This window comes from Lepidochelys kempii, chromosome 4, assembly GCF_965140265.1.
Source record: "Lepidochelys kempii isolate rLepKem1 chromosome 4, rLepKem1.hap2, whole genome shotgun sequence".
Lineage (NCBI taxonomy): Eukaryota > Metazoa > Chordata > Testudines > Cheloniidae > Lepidochelys > Lepidochelys kempii.
Window position 1 is genome coordinate 31243667 of NC_133259.1, and position 26512 is coordinate 31270178.

The 26512-nt window shown below is 40.8% G+C and overlaps 1 protein-coding gene across 7 annotated transcripts in view; it reads right to left on the reverse strand.

The window, feature by feature from the left end:
* Positions 1 to 375: 375 nt before the first annotated feature.
* Positions 376 to 26512, reverse strand: part of LEF1 (lymphoid enhancer binding factor 1) — a 120049-nt gene continuing 93912 nt past the window's right edge. For 2 of the 7 annotated variants that reach the window (XM_073340864.1, XM_073340860.1), the window contains 4 exons: positions 22233 to 22340; positions 17640 to 17688; positions 16976 to 17016; positions 1358 to 1445 (listed from right to left, as the gene is read on the reverse strand). In XM_073340864.1, coding sequence (XP_073196965.1) covers positions 16982 to 17016; positions 17640 to 17688; positions 22233 to 22340 — 192 coding nt within the window. In that variant the 3' untranslated portion in view covers positions 1358 to 1445; positions 16976 to 16981. Of the gene's footprint in view, positions 1446 to 6496; positions 6557 to 16975; positions 17017 to 17639; positions 17689 to 22232; positions 22341 to 26512 lie in introns of all 7 variants that reach the window. The other 5 variants (XM_073340861.1, XM_073340859.1, XR_012158527.1 and 2 more) reach the window with 4 other exon arrangements.

Sequence of the window (26512 nt, forward strand, 5' to 3'; positions counted from 1 at the left end):
CAAGGCTAACACTGACCATTCAATACCTCTCAGTAGGAAACTGAGAAAAAGAGTGAGGGCCCTTTAGGTCAGATGTCTGAGGAAGAGCCAGCCCCACCTCTTCCTCATTCCCAGGATGAGATTATGAGGACAGGTGGTTTCAGGTGCATTAAAAAAAAAATCCTATTTTTTCCCCAAGACCCTTAGAAATGCAGGTGGGTGAGTAAAAGAATCATGTTACCCATAAAAGGGATGTTGAGCTGAAGATCTGAAAGCCCCAAAATATGGATTCAGCTAGAACAATCCTAAGAATTCTGCAGTCCTTTTAAACTAGAGATGGCTCATGCTAGATCATGTAATCACTCTTAACCAGACAAGTGATGTTTTATTACAAAGCTTTTATTAAAAAAACAAATGCTCAGCACATTAACTCAAACTGGAATGACAAAAAAAATACAGTTGACAGTATTTTTGGCAAAGGCTGTGCCTTACTATTTTAAAAATGGGTACATCAATGCTCATTTCAGTAACTGGCATAAAATCCCACTAACAGGCTAACAAACAGATACAAATACAGAACAAGTGAAGTAAATTCAAGTGCTCGGCTTTTTGTTTTTACAAGGAGGAGGGAAAGGGGTGAGAACTCACTGCAGTTGAATTTACTGGATGTATTGCTTATGTTTATAGAGTGTAAATGAAACAGGAGTGACATGTCTACTGACCAGCTGACTGTGATGTTACATTTATTTAGTTCTCTAGGACACTCTATTACATAGACTGAGAGGCCACTATTTGTTACAAATAGTTTAACAAAAAGCCACATTTTCCATACAGGTTTTTTCCTCTGGCAGAAAAAAAAAACCCTTTAAAAAAAATCAGATACTTGAAGCTTATTTAAAAGCTCACAGCTAGTAAAATATACACCAGTGACATTAGAAACTAAAAAGTTAAAATATAAAAGCATTCAAGTTTCTTAAAGCTAAAACAAAATTGATCCTTTTGCACCATTAAATAAAAAAAGGGTGAGCGTCTTCCTCAACCAGATGAATTCCATTCTTCAATGTGCTATACGGGGGTAGCTGTTAGTCTACATTATTCAGTTGGCTGAAGCAGGCAGAGACAGCTGACCTACCTGTTGCCAACTCAGTATGGAGAGAGAGGCTTAGGAGTGCAAGGAGAAGATGAAAGATGTTCTGCTGACCTGGGAGTTCTGAAATGCTCATTTGTTCCTTTTTATAAATCAGGGTTGGGGTCCTGTGGTAGTGAAGGGTTTTGGCAGTGATTGTCTTTATGATTCAGTGTCTTTAGCAGTGACATCATGGTGAATTCGACCTCCTAGAAAGACCCTGGGGGTGGTCTGTACAGATGAAGGACACACCTGGGGTTTTAACAAGCTTCCATCTCCAGAAGGGGTCCTGGCGTCGCTGCCTTTACTTTGCACGTTGAGAAAGTACTTCTTTTCCCACCTACAGAGGGAGAGGAGAAAGTGTCAACCAAAACTAATTTCCTTGAAGCAATCTTCAAGGAGCCCTCTGAACAAATACACCTTAACCTGTCTTCCTCTGGGGAAGCCTATGATGATGGTCACAGTAATCTCATGGACCAGCTGCACTAGGGGAGTGCTTTGGGAATAACCTGAGTTTCTAGCAGTGCTTTGGCTCCTGTTGGAAGCCAAGTAGAATGTTCAGAGCTCTTGTTTTATATGTTTATCAGATTATTTTGAGTTATTAACATTTAAGGTCCCCATAGCTCTAGGATGTGAAAGTCAAAAAGTGTTAGGTGATGTCTAACACTGTGCACCTTACAACGGCGTGGCTGTATCACCAGAAGAGAGCGCTCCCGGTAACAAAATAAACCACCTCCACCAAGGGGCAGTAGCTTCCTCCATGGGAGCGCAGCTCCTGCCAGTGAAGTGCTGTCCACACCAGTGCTTTCCATCAAAACTTGTCATGGGGTGAGGTAGGGGGGTGTTTTCACAACCCTGAGCAACGAAAGTGCCAGCGTAGACCTAGCTTTAGAGAAGTAATTCCCTTTTGTGAGGGGCTTTATTTCCTTGCAACAATTGACCTAGAAGTTTGTTAGAGAATTAGACAGCCTCACATCTCATTATGACAATAGTAGGCATCTATTAGAACTCCAGCTTGGTTGGTGCCTCACTCCCTACTCTCTTTAGGCTATGTCTACACTACACAACTTTTAGCAACATGGCTGTGTTGCCACAGCTGTGCCACTAAAAATCACACAGGGTAGTGGCTGTTCAGCAGCTCTCCTGCTGACAATGCGCTGTTCACACTAGCGCTTGCTGCGAAACTATTTTTGTCTTTTGGGATGGGGGGTAGGGGAGGGGTTAACACCTCTGAATGACAAAAGTTTTGTCATTCAGTTGCCTGTGTAGACATAGCCTTAGAAACAAAGAAATTGACTTTTATTTAAGCAACTAGGGGGAAGGCCAGATGGGAGGCTGCTTAGCAGTGTCCTCTGAACCCCTGCCATAGTGTGGAACAGAGAACAAGTTGTCCTATCAGCTAGGGGATGGCTTGTAGGTCAGAGACCACAGGGCTCAATTATCTGACAGAGTTTGTAAGGATTTTAGGAATAGCTAATATTGTGGCATGCAGAAGGTCAGCAGTGCAAGCCTTAAGTACTGCTCATTCCCTGTCCAGAGATAAACAATTCTGATAGTTAGCCAGGTTGAGGTAATACAGAGACCTATAAAGACTAAGAGCTACCCCTTTCAAACAGAGACCTATGTAACTGCTGATTCAACAGTCACCCATGCCCTCCTGACCCAGACAGCAGGATTATAAAATAGCTCCTCCCAGTGCTTGTCTAGTGAGTCATGCCACAGTGCTAGATGGTGAATCAGGTATTTTCAGCATAAAGATCAATCTTCAATGGTGATCTCAGTGTTGCTGTTATGCCATCAACATCTACTTGAACTGTAACCCTTCAAGTACTGCACAACTGCCAGTGACTTATAATTTCCAGTAATTTTAAAAGCTCTTCTAATGAGAAAGTTTATCAGGCACAGACTTCATAGATAATCCAAAGATTTCTTCAGCTGTCCATGAGAAGAGGTGATATCTTATTTGACAAACTTCTCATGGAGAGAGAAAGAAGCTTTGGAGTTTACACAGAGCTGCTCTATGGGGTCTGGGAAAAGGTACTCAGTGTCTCTGCTAACTAAAAGGTGAAACACATGGTTTAGCATAAGCAGTTAACTGGCCACTTCACCTTCTGTGGTCTCTTAACATCTCCAGTCATTTGGGGTGGGGGGGAGGGGGGGAGGAATTACAAACACTAAGGAAAAGGTGGTAGTGATGAGATAGTATAGCACTGTGGATGAGGTAAACCAAGAGATGGTAAACCCTTTTCAAGCAAACAAATGGGTTAAGTGTACACATTATTCCAAGGGTCAGGAATGCTGTTAGTTTATTATAATATATGTCAAATCAGACATCAGGTTAGAGAATCATATTGCTGAATGGCTCTATCATGTCATCAGAGCTGTAACTAAAGCCTACTAAACTTAGGGTGCAAATATTTATCTGATGTGCCAGACTGGAAAATGCAAAGTACATTCCTGCCAGCAGTTTAAATTGAAGTCTCATTATAGAAGGTGTTTGTACAGTGCATCTTGGCTATTGGTTAGACAGTGATTAACTTATTACTTTAACTCAGCAATTACACAAGCTAAAGCTCTCTAGGGACCAAATCCAAACACACACTGAAATCAAGACGTTTCTTTACTTTAGTGGGCGCAGGATCAGGTCCTAAATCCCAACCAGTAAGTTAAATTATCAAAATAGAGTCCACTAAGAACCATTATTTTGATGGAAGAGAAAAGGTGAAGGCTGACAAACATGGAATAAACAAGGCTGCTTCAGAAAAGCAGAACTGCACTAGAATGAAAATGCAAATCCTGCTGCTAAATCCATTCAGATCTGTAATTTGAGGGAGAGCTGACACATTCTGTATCACCCTCCTCCCTGCTTAGCTGAATAAGGGAAATTTTCCACTTGGTGCTGTGCTTCCTAGCCACAAAAACAGCATGTAAAGCTGTTGTGCCCTTTGCAAAGAAACAGCTGTTTCAACGGACGCAGTCTGTATTGACTAATTCAGTTCCTATTTCCTTGGAAAACCATCCCAAGCCCCAACTAAAAAAAGCCTCTTCAGTTTCCTGCCCCCCCCCCCTTTTTTTTTTTAAGTAGCACATTGCTCCATAACATATGGGGATCAAAGAGTTATGAAGGGCTCTACCTTTCCAAGGAGCACGAAAGAGGCCAAGCAAACAGCAGAGGAACACTGGTGAGAGCACCCTGCAGATTTATATTTACTTTGTGCCTTTTCATCCCAGGTTTTCAAAGGTTTGGTCCAGGTTGCTCTTCCTGGGAAGGTTTTCCTCTCAGTCTTACATGAAAACATTCAGCTTCCTGTTGAGGAATGGCCTTGAGGCGCCAGGCCAGTAGTTCACAGCAGTCTGATACAAGTGCTGGGATTCAGAACTACTCCCCTTTAGCAGCCACCAATGTCTACTTCACTGAAGGAAATGAAATGCTCTTCTGTTGAGATGATTCCCTACCTCCTCCCCCTTCCCTTCCCAGCAAGCCGTCTTTGAAGTCATAAGGTTAAAATAATGACCACGGCCTTGCTCTGGCCTTACATTTTTAAACTGGGACCTTTACTTTCTGAGTCAAAGTACAATCGTAGCAATTTCTGGCTCACATTTTCATAACCTCTCCTCATTCCTTTTTCCCCACCAGTAAAAGGAGGCTGCTTACGTGATTCCAATTGTACAAGAGGGTGTTAAAAAGGAGGCCTAAAGTTATTGTTTCTAGGGTAATACTACAGAAAATTACACAGTAGTTACCCTGAAAATGAGGACTAGGATATGGTTTTCCATAGCTGCCTGTTTTTTAAGGCTATGGATTTGAAAGTAACTTCTAATGCTGATAGACCAAACAGTACCTTTAAAAAAACCTGAACAACTATGGAGTTGCCTTAAAGATATAAAACAGGTCAAATCAGGATTCTTTTCAAGAAACCACAGGCATGTGCTAAGGAGACTGAAGACTTCCCACATCTGAGACTTCACTGGGGGGCTGCAGCTGAAGTCTGTCCAAGCCAGGCATGCCCCAGCAAAGCCCAATCCACAAGTGAAGTCGGCGCAATCAAAGACTGCAATTACAGTTCCCTGGCTGTGGTTAGGCTTCAAAGAAAGTGCTGCAAGTCACATTTTACATATGTGAAGTCTTGAGCCTGAGCCACAGCCTGCCATTTGCACTGTACATCAGACTGCAGAAAACATACACACCCCTCTCTGTCTTTGGAATAAGTAACTTCAATGGAAATAAACTCAAACATAAAAAGCTCTTAGATTTTGATAAAGCTGAACTTCAGCAACTAGCAACCCCAGACTTACGATTCACAACTGGCTGTTGGTGAAAAAACAAATGATTTTTGCTTTCCAAAAAAAGAGTGACCAAAGTTTTTGAGTGACCAAAAAGTGCAAACCTTTTTCCTCCCTACTCCTTGCAATGAAATGGAATGAATCCTAGTCCCTCGAGGCCTTATCAGCTTCATCTCACAGAACATTACAAAATAAAGTTACTCATCTTCATGATTAAACAAAGTTTAGGGAGGATGATGGGGATTACAGAGATTCATCCAATTCAGACCAGTTATTGGAAGTGGGGTGTGTAAATAGCCTTACAAGAAGTGGTGGATAAAAGGGAGAACTACTAGCCCTCCAGAAAAGGCTATTTGAGAACAAATGTGCTTTAAAATGGGCTGTATTTGCCTGGTTTTTCCAGAGCACTTTGGTGTGGGGCAGTGGAAGGAAGGGTAGGGTAGAGGGTGGGGGATGGGGAGGGGAGGATTTCAATTACAAAACCTGCTTTTTATTAGTGTGTTTTGAATGACATGTCAAACTATTCCTGAGCAAAACTAATTAGAAATCCAAATGTGTTATTTTCTTTTGGAGTTTGCAGAACTACGGCTAAAGGCCCAACTTATTGCTACTGTTTCTCAATATTAAAGACACAAGTAAATAGAAGAAAAAAAAGCCACTAGTACATTCTTAGACTGAAGCATTTAAAGTCTCTCTCTCACACACACACACACACAGAGGCCTTGTCTACTCAGGAAATTCTTAGTTTCTTCATCCATGCTAGCACCAGTTCAGCTCCATTGCTGGTAGTTACAGTGGGATTACTAGCGTGATGCTGATGCAGCAGCATCTGCTGCTGTTTTATATGACATGAGTCAAACCTACTGACTTAATGACCTAATGACAGGGCTTAAAGTGCCAGTGGCTACCTAAAGCCCTAGGGCTCCCTCCCACTGGTGTAGAGTAGAACCAGCAGCAGATTTTGTTAAAGGCATTCTAGAGAGCCTGAAGATGACCCTCAAACTATCACTGTTACAGTGTTTGAAGGGATGATACTGGAAACTCTGGACCTGTTCTTTCCATTTCAGACAAGGAACTGTGTAGTTTATAGTAAAAACATCAGGTTACCTCTAGGCAGCCAAGACTCCAGCAGCTTCTTTGAGAGAAGAATGATCAGTATATTAAGACCTGCAAGGGAGGAAAAATGGGTTTGTGCCTTTTTTGCTTCTTTATGATGTTTAATGAACATTTGAAGGAATAAACCTTTCAGAAGAGGTGGGGGGGTTGCTTTATTTTACACATTAGAAATTCAGTTCATGTCTACACTATTGCTGCTGAAAGATTTGGTCTGATAGAACAAAGAGTATAATATCACAAGTATCAAGCAAGTAAAACCTGCACAATTGAGAGGAGATGGAAATTTAGTCAAGGTTTCAAATTTTGTAACTCACAACACTAACTCAAGCACCTGACAGTGTCAGGAGGAAAGATTCCCTTCAATTCTCTTATGTTCCAAGAAAGTAGCTTGCAATAACAGGGAAAACTGGATATTCTTGATACTTTAAAAGTAAATCAAGTAAAAATTTCTTCAGATAAAAAAGAAGCAAAAAATGGCAAAAACTTTTTTCCTTGTAAATCATATTTAAGCTATACATATTTTTTTCCACTGCATGCATCCGATGAAGTGAGCTGTAGCTCACGAAAGCTTATGCTCAAATGAATTTGTTAGTCTCTAAGGTGCCACAAGGACTCCTTTTCTTTTTGTGGATACAGACTAACACAGCTGCTACTCTGTAACCTGTCATTTAAACTATAGCAAGTACAGTTTTTGGTTAGACTTAACACTGATTTGAAGAACCAACCTCAAAATTCAGCCTATGCTCATGAATGAGTTAATTCAGAAATAATTTTATATTGGAACAAAAATCTCTCCGATCTCTCCGTTACAGCCATCTGTTTTTACATAGCTCCATTAACTCCCTCTTTCCCAAGTCCAAAGTTTCCAGTGCAAGTAGCAATGCAAAGAACTCACTATCCCAGCACCATGGATTCCAAAGGCTCAATCATCATTTCCTAACAACCACCAACTGCTACAAACAAAAACCTTATCTCTGTTGTGATCTCAAGTGGAGTAGGTACATAAGGCAAATAGCAATAAACATTTGTCTCCAATTCTAACAACCAACAACAACAACAACTCAAGAGGGGATAAATTTGCAACAATTTTAACAAAAAACTTTCATCAACTTTCAAGTGAGTGCAAATTTTTCCACAATGGAACCTGGAGCTATTTTTGCACTAAAATTCTACCTTCTGACCTTTGAATATACTGTGCTTTCCAAAAGCATATGCTGGGAATCAGTGTCAAGAATTCTAATTCCACCTAAATGAGAGCAGATTTCATAAACATTATCCCTATTTTTATAATGAGGAAGCAGACTCAGAAAAAGTAAATGGACCTGCTCACATAATAGCACAGACGAATCTACATCAGCAGATCCATGCAGGGGAAGAGGTTGTCCTGTCCTTCCTCATCCAGGCCAGGACTAGCAGCTAGGAGCCCCCTCACTGGGGTGCTCCCAGCAGCACAGGGGAGATCAGACCCACCTCCAGAAACCTCCCCTGACTTCAGGAAGCTGCAGTCAAAGCTCAACTCTGAAGGTAGTGCAGAAGTGAGGGTGGCAATCCCGTCACACAGCCACACACCCCCACCCCTCCCCTCGTCACAACAGCTTTGCAACCCGCCGACTTCTTTTTGTATCGGGACTTTCACAGTTACAACATTGTGAGCTTTCAGATGTAAACATCTGAAAATGACTAATTTTAAAGCCCTCTGGCCATGAAATTGATCAAAATGGACCATGAATTTGGTAGGGCCCTACCTATATGTATAGCTGTGGAAGCCTTAACCCTGCACACCTTCAGATTTTTGCTCATGGGTCAAAGACTTTAAACTGGGGAGAGGATCAAAGATTAAATAAATAGACTGGTCTGGGGGGGCATTGAGAGCTAGTTGTTTAAGTACCAGATCAGGCTCAGGAGACTGGCTCAGTTAACAATTGGCAGAAGTCACTTTGCCAAGTCAAAACCTCTGAGCCTAGGTTGCTTATCTGTAAGATGGTTGTTTTCATGTTTACTTTACTACATAATGTTAGAGTGTTTCCTAAGTGCAAAGTATTATAAAATGCCAGCCAGTGGTAGAGGGGAAATAAAACTCAGGACTAGAGCTGGTCAGAGAAACATCAATGGAACCATATTCTGTTGGAATATGCAGTTCCATTGAAACTGAAATGCTTCATGATTTGCTTCATTTTGCCAAAATTTCATTTCAGGAGGGAAAAAAAAAATCTGAAGGTCAAAACAGGATGTTTTGAACATTTTTAGGACAAAATATTTTGATTTTGAAACTACTTATAACTTTTGTAAAGGAGAATTCTGAACTTTTCAGGTTTCCTTCTCATTTGAAATTAATCTAGATTTTGAAATCTTAAAATATGTTGTGAAACGATTTCCATCCTCTACACAAGGTTCTACTCAGAACTTCAGTTGCCTGTCTGGTGCTAAATTCACTAAACCATGCGATTTCGAGCAGGTGTGGAGGTGGACTATCAGCAGCCTCCCCTCCTCCTTCCCAAAGGTCAAAATTAGAGCAAAAGTTTCCCATTCCCCCCCTTTCCAATAACACCTTAAAAGTTTGTTTGTTTTAATATTTTCTATGGAGGGGATGATTATAACATTTCAAGATCTTGTAAAACAACCCCTGCCTCACAGAAATTTCCTTTGAAATAGGGTTTTGTTTTATTAATTAAAAATGTTGGTTCTAATTAGTCAACACTGATTTACTTACTTTTTGGACTTCATAAGTTTGGAATATGAAAAGGGACAAGTCAGTTTCACTTGTGTATAGCTCATCTGATTTCACTTTCTAGCTCTTGTAGCAGAGTATGTGGGTTGCAAATATTGCAAGTTGGGATTTCAATACCAATCAACATAATAGTTTAAATCCATGGAATCACTTTGACCTTAAATTTATTAAAAAAAAGTTAGAAAATGTATATGTTCACCCTAGATTCACCTGCCACTGGTCCCTTAAAAATCAAAAGCAACAAACCACACACTATGCCCTAGGTAACAGATGGAGACATGGCAGAAAAACTTAATAGGGTTATTCTGTTATCTTTTGGCATTTGTAGTAGATAAGTAGAAGAATTCTCTATTCCTCATCTCTCCCAACAGGTGTCACCGTATTCTCTACGTGTAACCTGAATAGGACAATTTTTTTTTTGAAAAACATTTTTTGTTTTTTGAACACCTGAAAGGAGGAGACTTCTTCCTTCTTGTTTGTCTTTCACCTTAGAAATGTCACTATCAAATCTGATCTCCCCTTGGTTTTCTGGCAGACGTGCTGTATACGTTAAGTCCATATGTGCTTTTACACATTCTTTGAAGCTTCAACAAAAGATACCTATTTCCAAAATGTTAGTCCCTGATATTAACACCTGTTTCAACAAAAACATTTTAAATAGCTTGACAAATTATCTTCTGCTCAGCGGCCTGGTTCTCACTCAACACATGTTATCATCATTACCCTAGTTCTCCAGCCAACAGAGAGCTTCCAGGGTAGACAAGACCTAAATTTCTCATGTGATAACAGATTTTTTTAAAAATGTAAATAAGCTTTATATATCATAAAGCATCAGAGGAGACCACGCACTTTGCTGGTCACTTAAGACTTAGAATTAGATTCACTGTTGTAGTCATATTGCCATTTTTAAGGGAAAGTGGCGGGGTAATTATTTTCACCATTATAGTTTAGGGTATTGATAAGCCATACTAGAGTGAACACCTCTCTCTTGCTTCTCTGCCAGGGTCACAATGTTTACACCTCAAAAATATTTTTGCTGCCAGCCACCTTGCCTGTATCCAAACACACTTTACTAGAACACCACTGTGAGCCACAAAGGAAATTTATAAGCATTAAAGTAAAGTAAATAACCACCCCCCACAACTCTTGACACATTAACATATCCAGGGTCACATTTTTTATGTTCTCCACACCTACAGGATCTCTACTTACTGAACTCTCCAATCTGTCACTGGATTGCTTTTATTTTTTGCTCATCTAACAGCAATTTAAAGAGCTTTACCATACAAGCGATAAGATGTGTACTTCATCTTTATGTTTCTACATGACATCGGCCAGGAAACTATCTGACCAAGTTCTTTTCCATGTATTATTTATGGAAGCAGGTTTGATCTAGTTTACATTATTCGTGTCATCGTCTCACTCATTTCCACTACTATTTAGAAATAAATTTTCTTGTTTTGGATTCATTAGTTACCCACTATTCAAAATGTCATCCCCTTTTTTAATAGCATTTTGCTCCAATATTCCTGATACTTAAATGTAAAATAATTCATCTTCCACTTAAGCTTCACACACACACACACACACACAAAATCAAAATAAGCCTCTTTAATATGTTTTGATTGTAAATAAAAATTATTCAGGTTTTGTCCTCATGTTTGAGAGTGCTGCTGAACTAAATGCTAGTCCTACCAAATTGTTGAAAGCTGCAAATAAAGATATTTAATTCTCCCAGCTTTATTCCTAATTATTTTATCACTCCTTAACTAGTGGAGAACTTGACAAATGGCAGGGTGCAAATCATTAAGTGATATGCCAGTCGCAGTTCTTGTACATGTCAAGTTAAATATTTCCACATTTCAGTGTAACAATCTAGAGTAGGTTTTTTGTAAATTTGTTTTTAGTTGCACCTTTCCAGCAATTTAGTAGTTATTCTCAGTTCATAATGAGAAAAAGCAGCTTTTTTGATTCTGTTAAAATAAAAATTCAAGAAAGGAATCTGAAATCTCCACTTTCCGTACAGAAGTTGCTGCCATTTATGGGTTTGCGAAGAATGCTTGCATTCAGAGTATACAAGCTGTGTCACCTGCCCGCTCAAGAAAGATGTTTTCATTATCAATTCATTGATCTGAAGCCACCCTCTCCACCAAAAATGCAACTTTTACCATTGGTAAGTTGTAACCTTAAGATTTATTCTAGAAAAAGCATTTTCCCAACAAATAGGCAATATCGGTTTAAAACCATCACCACAAAAATACATTTGGAGACCATTCTGTAACGCTTTCAAATCTGCCATATGCATTTGAGGATCACAGAGTAGTTTCCAAACATTGGAATGCCAGGCACTGAGCTCAGCACTGCAGCATGCCATTTTCAAACAACTTTATTAAGCTTAGTCAGAATCCAGTCTCCGAGTCTCATGCAGCAGACAGATCAGCATGAAGCAGGGTTTCAAATGAAAACTAACTTTAAATCACCAACAGTGGAGCTGTAACAAGTTTACTGGTATTCACACGTGGAGAGGTGAGCAACTCTTAAAGCAATTAGTTCTCATTAAATGATGGATGAGCAAAAAGTTTGAGGCCCTGGCTTAACTTGGATACACTCAAACACGTGTGGGCACACCTTTCCATATACCTTAACTCAGTGGCTCTCAACCTTTCCACACTACTTTCTGTTCCCCTTTCAGAAATCTGATCGGTCTTCAAATTCAAAGCTTCAGCAAAACTAGTTGCTTACAAATCAGACACAAAAATACAAAAAGGTGCTACAGCACACTATTACTGAAAAATTGCTGACTCATTTTTACCATAACTATAAATCAATTGTAATATAAATATTGTACTTACATTGGAGAGTATCATATATAGAGCCGTATAAACAAGTCTTATATGAAATTTCAGGTAGTATTGACTTTGCTAGTGCTTTTTATGTAGCCTGTTGTAAAACTAGGCGAATATCTAGATGATATTCTAGACCCCTGACTGAGAACCACTGCCTTAACCCATCTCTCTTTGAATGTATCTTCTGCATCTTTCTTTTTCTAACCCCTCCCCCGTCTCATCCTTCTTTCAACTACACTCCCCTTAGTACAGAAGTCTCAGGCTTATCTCCCCTGCTTAGACCTAAGGATTCTCTCTTTTTGCTTCCTCTCCCAACTATCCTCAGAGCCCTGACCGCTTGCCCTCTGACCTCGAATGGACTCCCTACATTTGTAGAGATGGTGCATGGTGTGCCAATTTAGCACTTTCTGCTTCCCTGAGATCTTCAGTTCTCAGACCCTTTAGTGAATCTCGTTTTAAGGGCACTCCCAAATGCATCATCACCACTCACCCCCAGGGAAGTCCCAGAGACAGATTTCACAAATGTCTGGCCAGGACAGACTGCAACAGCCCTATTGTGGGCTTTGTAGTACATTAAGGAAACTGATGCCTATTGTAGGCAAACTATACCTGGGTTTGGAATGGACACCTATCCTAGCCTTCAAAGTAAACGTTGTCCAATCTTAAGTTTGGTGGACTTATGTTTTCTGAATCAATCTGCCCATTTGTATTTCTCACTGGAACACATTTGCACTGCCCTTATAATCACACACAGAATCACTGTATCAACAAGCGTCATTCAAAAAAAGCTATCTGCACAGAACAAACAAGACAGCTCAGCTCCAATGGAGAAAAAGATGCCTACCATTCTCAAATTCCATGTTACAAACTGCTTGAGGATAGAGAGACAGATATTATAATACTTCCCACGCCAGGTAGGGAAAAAACACAAACACTTGCAACACATTCATCCATTTCTATTTCAGCTTGTAAGAACATTCTCTTTGTTATCTACAGAGTTCACAAAAATATTCCAAACACAAATAATTCACTTGAGGCAGAGCATCTGTTCTGAGAATCAAAGCAATCCAAGAAAAAATGAAAAATGTCCCAATAGTCAAGAGGTTTAACTGTTTTATCTAGAATGGAATCTATTGAAGTTTGATAAGTCCTACACGTTAACAGATTTTAACCACTTAAGTATTTTGCCCATCTACAAGAATTCAGAACGGGTTTAAATTTGGACTGTGATGATAGTAAGTCAAAAGATCAGTTTTATCATAACTCTAAAGCCCAAGATTAAACTATGTACATGACATCTTTATTAAATTCGTCGAGGAGATAAAAGTTGAGCCAAGCAGGATATTTAGTCACATACTGAAGTATAATGGTTTGTATCTCCCAATTTTAATACTTGGGCCACCATTGTTCTCTTATTGAGCAAATGATTCCATGAAAACAACAAGAACCATCCTACCTGGTATACCTGCATAATAAAAGTAGACAAGTTCCACATGACCTACATGCGTATAATCCTTGAAAAATGACCCTTCCTAAGTATTTTCAATTTCAATACAATTGACAATATTTACTAGAGGCTCCTTTTTCTGTTTTATCATTAGGGATATGATCTTTGCTGTTTAGGCATCAATCTGTTCCTGCTTCTTGTTCCTCATGAGCTTTTCACTATATAAATCACCTCTACAAATAATAGTGAGGTCTCAGAGAAGAGGATTTCAGGTGAATAAGCAACAGGACTTGCTTGCAGAGGAGTTTCTAACAAAGAATGAGCCTGTTTTTATGCATGGTACAGAGCGTGCGTTTTAGCACAGTACTCAATAAAACTTGTATTTAGAGACTGCTAGGAAGGAGCTGCTGAGTCTAATACTTAAGGCATTCACTTTTACTTCTGAGAAATCCGACTTCCGAGCAATATTTGCTGTGCAGACTCTAATAAAAAGTCAAGTTTATTATAGAAAGGAATCCGGGTCAGATTTTCTGAAATTTTGCATAAAAGGCAAAACATCCAACCCTACATTTACTTGTATATTTTCCTCCACTCTATTCATTTCGACAAAACAGCACCCCTCAGATTTCACTATTGAAAACAACAAATAGCTCTTCAACACAACCCACTTTAGACTGAACAACATGACAGCATAACATGCAGAAGGGTAGTGAGTTGCACTCTGAGTGGCATATAACACAAAGGAAATAGAGTAGCTTAGCTTGTATTCCTCTGGTAGAGCACAAGCAGCTGTACATTCAGTAGATAACAGTTTTACTGGCTACTTTCAAAGCATGAAGTCAGCCATGGAAACAAATAGAAGATTCAGTAGCTACATGCATTCTCTTTCTGTAGCAAAAAGTTTTTCAGGAGGAGGGAGAGAAAGAAGGGACCTGGAATGTGGTTCATACTCCACACTGGCAATGAAAGGGTTAAGGGGCATTGGTGAGCTCAATTAGCAACTACAAGCCATGTCAGGCTCAAGTAAGGCTAATATGTAGGGAAGGAGCTTCGTGGCAAATATAAAGAGAAGGTTTCAGGGCACAAGGGGAAAGAAGCCCAGGAGAGTAGGCCCTGGAGTTCTCTCCTGAGAAAAGAGCTCTGAGTTAGTCAGGAGAGAGACTAAGAAACTACAGGGGTGGATAAAAGAACCAGATCTCTTGGGGGAAAAGCTCTGGGCAGTATTGCTCACTACCAGAGCCAGAAAGGAGCTGGGCAAGAGGGCCGAGGAACAGACCAACATAGGAACAGCAAGGAGTTGGAGGGAGCAGACCTTGGCTTTTCACTACTTTGTCTTAGGACCAGAAACCAGAGGGGGTGGGGGGATCTGGGTTCCCCTCCCCAAACTTAGGAAGGTGGTGTGAAACCCCCTGATGCAAGATATAAAGACTACCGGAAGCCCTGAGACAAGAAAGTGGAAGGACTACTGGACTCAGGTTTAGGGGCCAAAAACCTGACATAAGGTCATTGAACTCAGAGGGCTGAGCCTGAGAAACAGCAGACCGCTGCAGGGCCAAAGAGGCTGTAAGGAGGGGGTGACAGAGGAGGCGATCCTGCCAAGCCCAGCCATGAGAGGGCATGCTGGCTGGTGAGTCACTGCTCTGTAGGACCTGTCCATATTAGTATTTAACCTTGTTATGATGCCTGAAACACTTGAGGACTTTTGTAAGTACAATCTGGGCTAATTAGATTGTGAAAATGAAATATTTCAGCTGACTCAGTGTCCTCTAAAAATGGATCTCCTTACAGAGGAGGAAGCTGAACGTCCTTCCAGCACAAAGATAGAGAAACAAAAATTCTGCTGTGGTACAGTCAGTGATGAGCTGCCAAAATCTTAACAGGTTCCCTCCTCACCCCACGAGGGGGTTGTTGCCCACCCCCGCCCCCTGGGACTCCTGCCCCATCCAACCCCTCCCCTGTTCCCTGACTGCCCCCAGAACCGGGCAGGAGGGTCTTGTGGGCCACGGTAGTGGGTGCCCACCCCTAAGAGCCAGAGGGACCTGCTGGGAGCAGAGGTGGGGAGTCCCGGAGATGCTTACCTGGAGCAGCTCCCAGGAAGCATCCGGCAGGTCTCTCTAGCTCCTAGGGGCAGGGGAGCGTAGCTGGGGGGGAGCAGGGCTGGAGCACCCATGGGGAAAATTTGGTGGGTGCAGAGCACTCACCAGCAGCTCCCTGCCCCGCCCCCAGCTCACCTCACCTCCGCCTCCTCCACTGAACACACTGCCCCGCTCGGCTTCTCCGCCCTCTCCCCCGGCTTCCCGCGAATCAGCTGTTCAGCAGGAAGCCTAGGAGGGCTGAGAAGCAGGCGGTGGCTTTCCGCTCAGGCTGAGGGTGGTGGAGGTGAGCTGGGGCGGGGAGCGGTTCCCCTGCACTCCCCCTCCCCCCGGGTTACCTGCTGCAGCGTGGGCACGGCCCCCCGCCCCCGTGCCCTTCCCCGCCCACCTCTGCCTCCCTGGGCCTGAGCAGGAAGCCACGGCCTGCTTCTCAGCCCGCCCCGGCTTCCCACGTGAACAACTAATTCGCAGGAAGCCGGGGGTGGGCGGAGTGGAGAAGCAGAGCGGGGCGGAGGAGGAGGAGGCTAGAGCACCCATGGAGGTGGCGCCCAAGGCACCACTTTTGGCTGGTTAAATTTAGAAGCCCTTTTAGAACCGGTTGTCCCTCATGGAACAACCAGTTCTAAAAAGGGCTTCTAAATTTAATAACCAGTTCTAGTGAACCGGCTCCAGCTCACCACTGGGTACAGTCTATACTGATAAGCATACCAGATGCCTTTAGTGGATATCCATTGTGTAAATTAATAGTGATCTACCTTAGGAGAGTGAGATGGAGAGAAGAATCTCAAAAAATCTCTAAAATGGAGAACAGATTTTTTTTTTTTAATCACTTTGAGATTTAGCCAATCATTATGGGAGAAAAATTCTTAATATATAGTCTGAAATATAGTCTATTTTCTTATACCTTGCTTTTCATTAGTGTTTATTAATCATTTTCAATTAAAGAAAGACTATGAGAAAAAGCAAACCAGTGCACCCAGCCAACCAGCAACAAGTTAATTGCAGTGCTATAAAGCACAACTCTAACCTGCCCTTTATGAATTTTGTGTGGCGTGCTGGCTGGAAGGGTTTACGTTGCTTAATAAAGCCATCCTTGTGCTTCACAGGCAGACTTGCAGCTAGTCAGTGAGGTATGGTCTGTTTGAAAAATGTAAATAAGAAAAGGGAGGTGGTAAATCCCTAATACATAGCCGGTATAAAAACCATCAATAATCAAAACAAGGTTTCTTTGGGATATGGTATTTCTATAATTTGTGCTAAATTTAGATTTAATCGTAAAATTAAATCTAAGTAGTTTTACTAGAGTGTCTCTTTTACAACTGAGTTTTAGCAGTAAAGCTTTAGAGATGTTCTTACCATGCTTCAGATGTAGGCAGCTGTCATTCTGGGGCCTGTACCTGTAGAAGATTGTTGTTCTTTAACAAATTTCCACTGAAGAGATTTTGCACATTCCAAATAAGTTTTATGATACAATATTATATAATTTGTTTTGTTCTTTTTTATGGTTCTTATACCAGCCATTTTGTTGTTTTTTAAATATATTTTTCAAGTAAAAGGAAAAGAAAGAGACCTCACTGATGCTTTGAGCCAACCTATAAGGCAGCTGTTAGTGTACAAAAACTAAAATGTAAAAACACAATGGAAATACTACAGTGGCTACTAAAGTTACATGAAAGGATTATTTAGTGTCAAATCACAGGTCTGACACACTTTCTTCTAAGTCTAAGTATGATAGGGAAATGGGCATAAAGGAAATAAACAAGCAAAACAAGACAATAAAGATGGCAATGGATAAGTTCATCCAAAGTTAAAATGCCTATTTGATGCATGTTTAATCACTCACATTCAAAATAAAATATTTTAAAATATAAAAAGATGTGAATCAGAAACAAGTGAAAGAGCTGAAATGGAACAGTCAGTGCTGGTGGTTGCGTGTGTCTGTGTGTTTGTTTTTGTTTGGTTGGTTTTTAAAAAAACAAAAACAAAAAACACCACCACAAGAGAGCCACTCTCAACATACCTGCTGTTGACTCCTGTAGCTTCTCTCTCTTCCTCTTCTTTTTCTTCCCCTGGAAGATAGATGAATTTACCATACCATTCTATATATAGAATTATTTTCCCTGTGTCACCTCCACCCACTAACTATTAAACGAATTCTGTGCATAACATCCCAAATCGGAGGATATTGTGAAAAAGTGGCATTGAAGCAATAGCATTTTCAATGTAGTTAAACCCAATCTCACATTTCTTCCAGCTGTTCCAACTGTAGTCACAGTTTTACCCTTTTCATGCTTATGGAGAAACAGGTGCAAGGGCCTTAGAATGCGTTTTTTAAATGTGACAAGTCTTCCAGACACCTAGCATTTGCCAGCATTATTTGGTCACAGGTAGACCACCAACAGAAATATTTTCTTGCCGATGTAGAAACACTAGGTCAGTGCCATAATTTACAGTCCTAAGATGTCTTCATACATCATCTTAGAATCTAACAGGAAAGAAACAGTTTCATGTGACACCAACAGAAGGGTTTTCCAGGTGCAGAAATAGCTGGCAACTAAACTTGCCCTCACGTTATAAATCACCCAGTAAGAGTTTGGTCCAGTATGTTAACTGTAAAATCAAGGTCCTGTGTGTCCTGAGGCTGAAGAATTTGCCATAGAAGCCACCCTTGGAGCAGAATTGTGTTCCAGAAACTAAATTTTCATTAAGAAATTGCTAGTCCTTGTGCTTGCAAAGATAACCTTTTAAAAACATGAACCTAGTATAAAATCCATGCAGCATGGTCTCTGAGTTTGCAAAGAGCCTGAAACAATATCTCAAAGAGTCATGAACTGCCCCACTCATGTAGATGTGGCATTAACTGCGGAACGTTACCTCTGAAACATGACGACATGCATTTATATGCACCATAATAGATGAAAAACAACAAACAGTAAGACATTCTGTCTGGAACAACTTTTGTTACGTAAGTGCATGCAACATTTGTGTTATTGGTATTGAGAGAATGGATTACTCCTTTGAAGCTCTCCATGATCATGCCAGTCAAATTGTGGTCATCAAGATTGCTGTTCACTCACGAATGCTATTTCAATTGACTACAGTATTCTTACTCACTGTCAAACTGTTGGACGTATAAGTGTTCCATCTCCTAGTCAGCTACATTTCAGTGATGGACAAAATACTTTATTATATAGATTGCTTTGTCATCCTTCAGAATTAAAGATACTATACATAAATATAAGGTAATATTTAGTTTTCAATCCAGTTTAGGGGAATCGAAAGTAAAAGAGTTACCTTCTAATTGAGGTTTTATGCTATAAAAAGTTGTACTACTTTTAACTCGGGCTAATTTGCTTTCTGCTGCCTGATGGATTGCTAAGTAGTGGCATAATAAAAAAAAAAAAAGGTAGGTATAGCCAGTCCATCTGAACAGGGACATATTTACACAGAAGCCCTCCTTGCAAATCAGATCTTGTCTACACTTGAAATGCTACAACAGCACAGCTGCGCTGCTGCACCACCATGTAGTGCTTCAGTGTAGACACTACCTATGCAGACAGGAAGGGTTCTCCTGGCGGAGTAAGTAATCCATTTCCTCAAGAGGTGGCAGCTAGGTCAATGGAAGAATTTTTCTGTCGACCTAGGGGGTAGGTCACACTGGAGGGGTAAGTCAGCTTCACTATATTGCTCAGGGGTGTGGATTTTTACACCCCAGAGCGATGTACCTGAGTCGACCTAACTTTTTAACATAGACCAGGTCTAAGACATTTTTAAAATCAACTACATGATACCAGAAGCTTGCTCGGAATATATTGAGTTCAAATGCAGTTTGTGTTTACCATATTACTCATGAGTGGCAGGATAAAGCTCTCATGTTAATAGGTAAAGTGATCAGCCAAAAGGATTGGTGAACAACTCTTGATTTGTATCAGCTCCTCTATTCAAGTATCTCAAAGCACTTTTGCAGACACTAAATTCCAAATACACGTGTGTTAGGTATGTCTACTTCACATGTAGAAATGAAGGCACAAAGTGTTAGATTTTACAAAGTTTTTTAGCCACTGAATGCAACAGAATGGATAAGGATAGGCCATGAAAGGCTTTACATGTGACCAGAACTCCTGCCTTCCTTTAACATTACATGAGCACTTATGTGACCACATGGCAATCATGCCAACCCACACAGTCGAAGAATGTGTCAGTAACAGTTTCCCCCTTCATACATGAAAGAGGGCAGGGCCCCATCTGTGATCTTTTACAAAGCTTCCATTTTTAGGTAGGCCCACAATTTTAGTTTGTTGGCCTTAGCCCATTCTAACTGCCATCTCTACATCCTTCAGCGACGTTTCTTCCCTGCCCTACATTGCTATCAAAACTCTGGTCTTCTAAACCTCCTTGGGATGGTGACCCAGCTAGTATTCGTTAAGAGTCTGTTACCAAACATTATGCCAATTTCCACACAGCACTCTTCCAATCCTGGCCTGCATCACTTCTGGTGTTCACCTCCTTGCCTGTCCTCAGCAGAGCGCCAATAGCAACAGATAATTGGATATGAATAAACTTCCAGAGGCTAGATCAAGACCAAACACTTAACTCCTGAGCTAAACCAAACTTCAAGGTCTTCAAAAGCACATCAGCACCCTGTTCCACCTATACCGCTAGAGAGAGTGCCTCTTTACAGAGCAGTGGTCATGATGCAACATGCAGTTTGGGAATACCAGGAGAGCAAGACCTTTTTTGCTTGACCTTGTCATCTGAGGTGAAATTATGAATACACTGGAGCATTAAGATAGATGAAAACAATTAGAAATTAGATCAGGAAATTCGGGAAAAGCTAGTTGTCAGCATTCCCCAAAAAAGGTATTAAATTCTGGCAGCTCAGACATTGCTGCATTAACACTATTTTCTTGGGTCTCCCGTAATGGTGTTATCAAATGACAGACGTAGTTTTGCTAGCAATTTCTCCCTCTTTACTGACGAGGATCCCAATACAATGTCTTTTCAAGAATACCATGAGATTTTTTTTTTTTTGCCAAGAAATGTTCCTTCTTATGAGATTTCTGAGAGCACCCGAATAAAACAAAAGCATCACACTGAAGGGGTGGGTGGAGAGACTATGTTGTGTAAAACTAAGCCACCAGTACATTAGTAGCCCCAAAACATAGTGACATTCAAGGGTATTTACACCTCATGTACTAGATGTATATTGACCAGTCTAAAGTCCAATTCAAACATAACCAGGCAAAGTGACCATTTAAAAAAAAGCGAATCACTGTTGAAGCAATTTATTTTAAGTGATAAACTGCTCTTTACTGGGCTCTTCTGCTCATCACCCCTGCTAACACAGAACTGTATTCTGATGAGAGAAAGGTACTGCAACCTTGCGTCCAAGAGCATACGGTATAATATGCTGTGTCCATCATATGCATGCCCCCAGAGAAGCATGATGAAGTACTACACAAAACAGTTGGTGACACCAAAAACAGGAGTGCCCTCATTTGCAGTATCAGAATACCCAAGAGTCTCAACATGGCACTTCTGCCTCATTGTCAGAATGTAATGGCTAGCAGCACGCTCTGATTTGGGGTTGAAAATAATGTCGACACAGTCATTAATCTGGATGTGCTGCACTGGAGATGGACATCAAACCTAATTTCCCTATATCTTGTAGTTGCCCAGGTTGAAAGGACAAGTGTATTAGGGTAACTAGTTTATTGCCAGCGTTTCCTCACACAGGTGCTGGTTCTCCTACCCAAGGCACTGTTACAGTAAAGGATCATCCCATCAAACACTGAAAATAAGTCTTTTCCTCTACTTTGGATCTTACTCAGGGTGGCTTCACATGCTGAAAACCTTAGTGACAATTTGATTTGGTATTTCAAAATAATTTAGGATTTTTGGAGAAATGGAAAATTTTAAGATTTGAGATAAAGATCTGTTTGCCGCAAACACACTGATTTTTATGTTCTCCTATAAAAGTGGCCATTCTGTGGAAGTTCTCTCAAAAGAAGATTTTTGGATAGTCATCGGCCAAGACCAAATGGAAAACAGTACGTGAAATTTGAAGAGAGTTACTTTCACTGGGCTATACATAGTAATACAAGAAATTGTATAGGACATATGATAATATTGGGGAGGAAATCTTAATGCAATAATTCTACATATTGAACTTTGAGTTTCCTCTTTCACAAAAATATGAGGCATCATGCTCATGCATTTCAAGACAGAATGCATCAGTCAGAAAGTATTATGGCTACAAAGTTTTCCAAACTTGGATGTTTAAAGTTTTGGTCTTCACATCTATATGTATTCTCATTTTAGGCTAGGATTTTCAGAGAAGTCTAAAGGACTTAAGGTGACCAAACTCCCTTTGGTTCTTTTGACAATCTCAGATTTATTTAAACATTAAATATCTACTTCACTCACTCAGTTCTACACTAATTTGTTGTGATGTAAGCAGCACTAATGCAACAAGCAAGCAGATTTCCTTAAAGGAAAGTAAATACAAGGCTAAGTTTTTATGGTCCTTGACCACCCCACCTCCCAGAGCCTTTCACAGTAAAAATCAGTTAGGAAACACTAGTTGAAAATATCCATCAAGTGAATGACTTACATAGTTATCTCTTGCAGACCAGCCTGGGTAAAGCTGCATATGTAGCTGCCTTTCTTTCCGAGCTAGTTCATAATATTTAGCTTGTTCTTCACGGGAGAGAGCATGCCACTTGAAATAAAACGAAGTGTTAAATTAGGAAATACATCATACCCAAACAATGTGTCTCATGAACAAATGTTTGTGACCCTTTTTTGGTCCTTTTCCACTGCAAGTGGAGAAGAAATTCATTACTTATCACAAGCTCTTGCATTTCCTACCCAACCATTTGAACATTTGTCAGCATTATAAATGTCAGCTGCCTGGAGCTAGACAAAATTTGTTTATGCCAACTACAGGATTCTCCATATAATCTATTCAGGGAGCCATGATTGCCCACCATCATGTGAGAAGTCCACAGTACTGTTAATAAAAATAAATGTGCCTTTACGCTGTCTTCTCCATTTCACATATCTGAGTGCAAACATTAAAGATACATCTACACTGCAGCAGTGAAACTCTGCAGTTGTAGCACCATAGTGTAGATGTTTCTTACAATTGACGGAAGGGTTTTTCCATCAGCGTAGTTCATCTCTCTCAAAAGGAAGTCACTAGATCAATGGAAGAACTTTTCATCTAACTTGCTGCATCCACTCCAGGGATTAGGTCAACCTAACCCCAGCACTTGGTGCAAATTTTTTCACAGCCCCAAGCAACGTACAGAGACTGGTCTTTTTTAAGTTAAGACTAGGCCTAAGGCTCGGTCTACACTCAGACGTTAGGTTGCGATAGCTACATTGGTCGGGGTTGGGGAAGCCACACTCCTGACAGACACAGCTATGCCAACCAAACCTTCAGTGCAGGCACAGCTGTGTCAATGGGAGAATGCTTTCATCAGCAAAACTAACTTCATTCAGGGAGGCGATGTTCCTAAATTTATGGAAAAAACCATCCCATCAGCATACAGGACATATGCCTACGGGACAAGGGAATGCTGGCATAGCTATGCCAGCATACTTTCCACAGTGGAGAGACAGCCTAAGTAAGGCTCCAATACAAGAGAGCCTCCTGTCTTAGGTTTAAAAACAACTAATATATCCATATTCCTATAGGCGCGACTAACTTGAAGGCTGGTAAATGAAGTTACAGAAAGAACGTCAGAAGCTATTTGGGGAAGGGACTTTTTGTTTGGTATTTGTACAGTGCCTAGCACAGTAGGATCCTGTTCCATGATTAGGACTCCTAGGCACTATTGTAATACAGAAAATTAACTTTTGCAAGTTTGCTCCAGTAAGGCAACCAGATAGTCCAACTGCATCCTAGTAACCATCAATTCAGCATTATAGTGGCATCTGCAGCTCTGCTTGTGACCTAATGCTGTGACCTGTCCCCCTGCAAACACTAAGCCAGTCTTTTGCTGGCTCCTTGGTGCAGAGAAAAGTTTCTGAAAGTACTGGAACAAGGACATTTCTCCTTTCCATCTTCCTAGCTTCATTAGTGAATTTTCCAAAGGCCAAAAAAGGGATGCTTTGTTATTACCCACATTTAAAATCTAACCTGCATAGTTGGTGGGACACTGCCAGATAACAGGGTCAGTGTCCAACCCTTTTCTACTTCAGAACTAAAGGGTTTATATAACTTTTTAAACTTGTGCAGAGTCAAGTTCACTGTTTTCCCCAGAAGAGCCATTTCCCTTGTTTGTTTGGATTCTTCACACAACATGGAAGAGTTGTTTTTAAAAATAAATGATGTGACAAACTAGCAGGGAGACTCAGAAGCAGGAGTGCCCACCTGAAATTAACTACTTTTAACAAAGGACTAGGATTTCAGGTCAAGAATGTCCTTTTAATGTCTTTCTTTTTGACACTTAGGTTTAAGATGCACAGTAAAGGTTTGGGTTTAACTTAGCAAATTCCAATATGTTGCTGAAAGCATAACAATCTATCCTATTTATGGCTTTCTACCAGGCTAAATGCATGGTATCTCAATGCTATCCAAAGAGCACTGACTACTCCAGAATAAATAATGTTTGTCTTTTACATCTGAGCAGTCAGTCAATCTGGGTCACCCAGTAAAAGGAAAGTAACAGCTAGGGAACAAATTCCACACAAAGAACGCCATTCAGGCAGCAGGCAGACACAACTACGACAGCCAGATTTCAATAGAAAGAGAGGCTAGACGAGAAAGGTCAGAGTACCTCAAATAGCTGCCAGTTTAAGCATTTCTGCTCCAATGCACGGAAAGTGAAAATCCTTAGGAAAGTGTTTAAGACAAGACACATTTTTGGGAAGATTATGCTGTTCAGAGCAAAATGATGCATTGAATATAGCTGCCATATGACCATGAAAATAGAAACATCTTTCTAATAAAAGAAGCTCACCTTTCTGTTCAAAACTTAGTAGGAAGTTTACATGTAACATGAGGAGGTGAAAGTGCAGTGGCACGAGGAATTCCATTCTATTTTTTGGGGTCACCGGTTCCTAAAGGTCATGTAACTGTTTCTGATGTGGCAGAGCAGCACAAGTTTCATTTCTCATTGGCTTAACTGTTCAGACCCCTGGACTATCCAACAAAGCCTGGACTTCAAAATCTTGTAGAAGATTTTCTTGTACAAGTGCAGAGGCCCCTTTGCATAAAGGAGATGTTCTCCCATATCACATCTCTTGCAAGTCAGCTACACATGCAAATTAAGGTTTCATTTTTTATTTTTATATAAATAAATAAAAATATAAAGGATTTAAGTTCAGGGTCTAAAAAAAGAACTCAGGACATCAAAAGAATTCAGGGTTTTTCTCTCTCTCTCTTTTTTTTTTTTTAAATCAGAAGACATATCTAATATTTGCCTGTGGTGGATGCAACAGTTAACAGTTCTCACTGATCCCAGAGTGCTGACAACTTAAAACCTAGACTCTCGAGAGGCTCAGAGAATAGGAACTCTTCCCACTTGCATCTAGGAGTTTGTCAAAGAGGTCACCATTCCACAATAGCATCAGAATGCCCAAAAGCCTGCAAAGGTGTCAGAATACAAGCTCTTTGAGGCAAAGACCACATCCCTGTGTTTAACTGACAAAAGGCAATGAAAGGGGATGAAGGAGAGATAGCAAATAAGGGCTCATCTGCACTTGACACACTAGAGTGGTGCAGCTGCAGCATTTCAGCATAGACACTACTTACACCAACAGGAGGGGCTCCAATCAGCACAGGTAATCTACCTTCCCAAGAAGAGCTAGCTAGATTGACAGAAAAATTCTTCCATTGGCCTAGCACCGTCTACACCGGGGGTTAGTTGGCTTCACTGTGTTACGCAGGGGTGTGGATTTTTCATACCCCTGAGCGATGTACCTGGATCAACCTAACTTGAGTTTAGACCAGGCCTAAGGTTACAAACACTCAAAAGGTACATGTACACACACACTCACTCACACACAACATAGGTTTTGTGTTTGTTTTGTTTCGTTGAGGGAGATGGGGTGGGGTGGATTAGTTAGAAAGTAAGAGCCACATAAAGTTGTTGACACACCTTAAAAGTAGGTCTTGAGGTACATTAGTGAGATTAGCGGGGTAGCTTGGATTAAAAGATTCTGAGATTTGTGAGATAAACAAAATGAAGTATCAAGGCTAGAATGATTAGTGGAGAGGAGGAGAGCAAGTCTCATTAGGCAGGGCCATGAAGGCAGTAACAAGAAACTTGAGTTTGTGATGGAGAAGGGGCAGCCAATGAAGTGATTCAAAGAAGAGGGGGAGGGGTGTGTGGTCAGACTGCCAGGCACAGGAGATACCATGGTAGTTTCATTTTGTAAGTATTCAAAGGAATAACATGAATGTTGGAAACTAGAGAGAAGAGCGGTTGCAGTAGCCAAGACAGGAGGAGAAGGGTGTGATGAGAGACTTCACTGTTTAAACAGATTTCTTCATTTGGAGGGAACAAGTAGCCATGTTATAGCAGAGAAACAGCTCTGCTATAGACATAGTTAAAGTTGTTTCATTTTCTGTTTTAAGGTGGATTCTACAGGCTCTAAAACCCATATACAGACTCCAACTGTCTTGAAATTTGCTGTGACTCATGGGAGTGCTGGGTAGTGTTAGTGGTCCAAATTTGGGGTCATTGTTCCCAAGAATCATCCCTTCTAAAAACCCAACATTTTACAAAGTCGTATAATTCATGGAGCAGCACGGGGATGTTGGAGCAGTGAAGAGTGTGCAGAGATTGGGAGGGGAGATTAGGAGACAGGGCTCTGGGGCTTTGGCAAGGGGAGAGAGATAAATGGGGATTGGTGGCAAGAGAAGGAGATCAAGGGGAGACG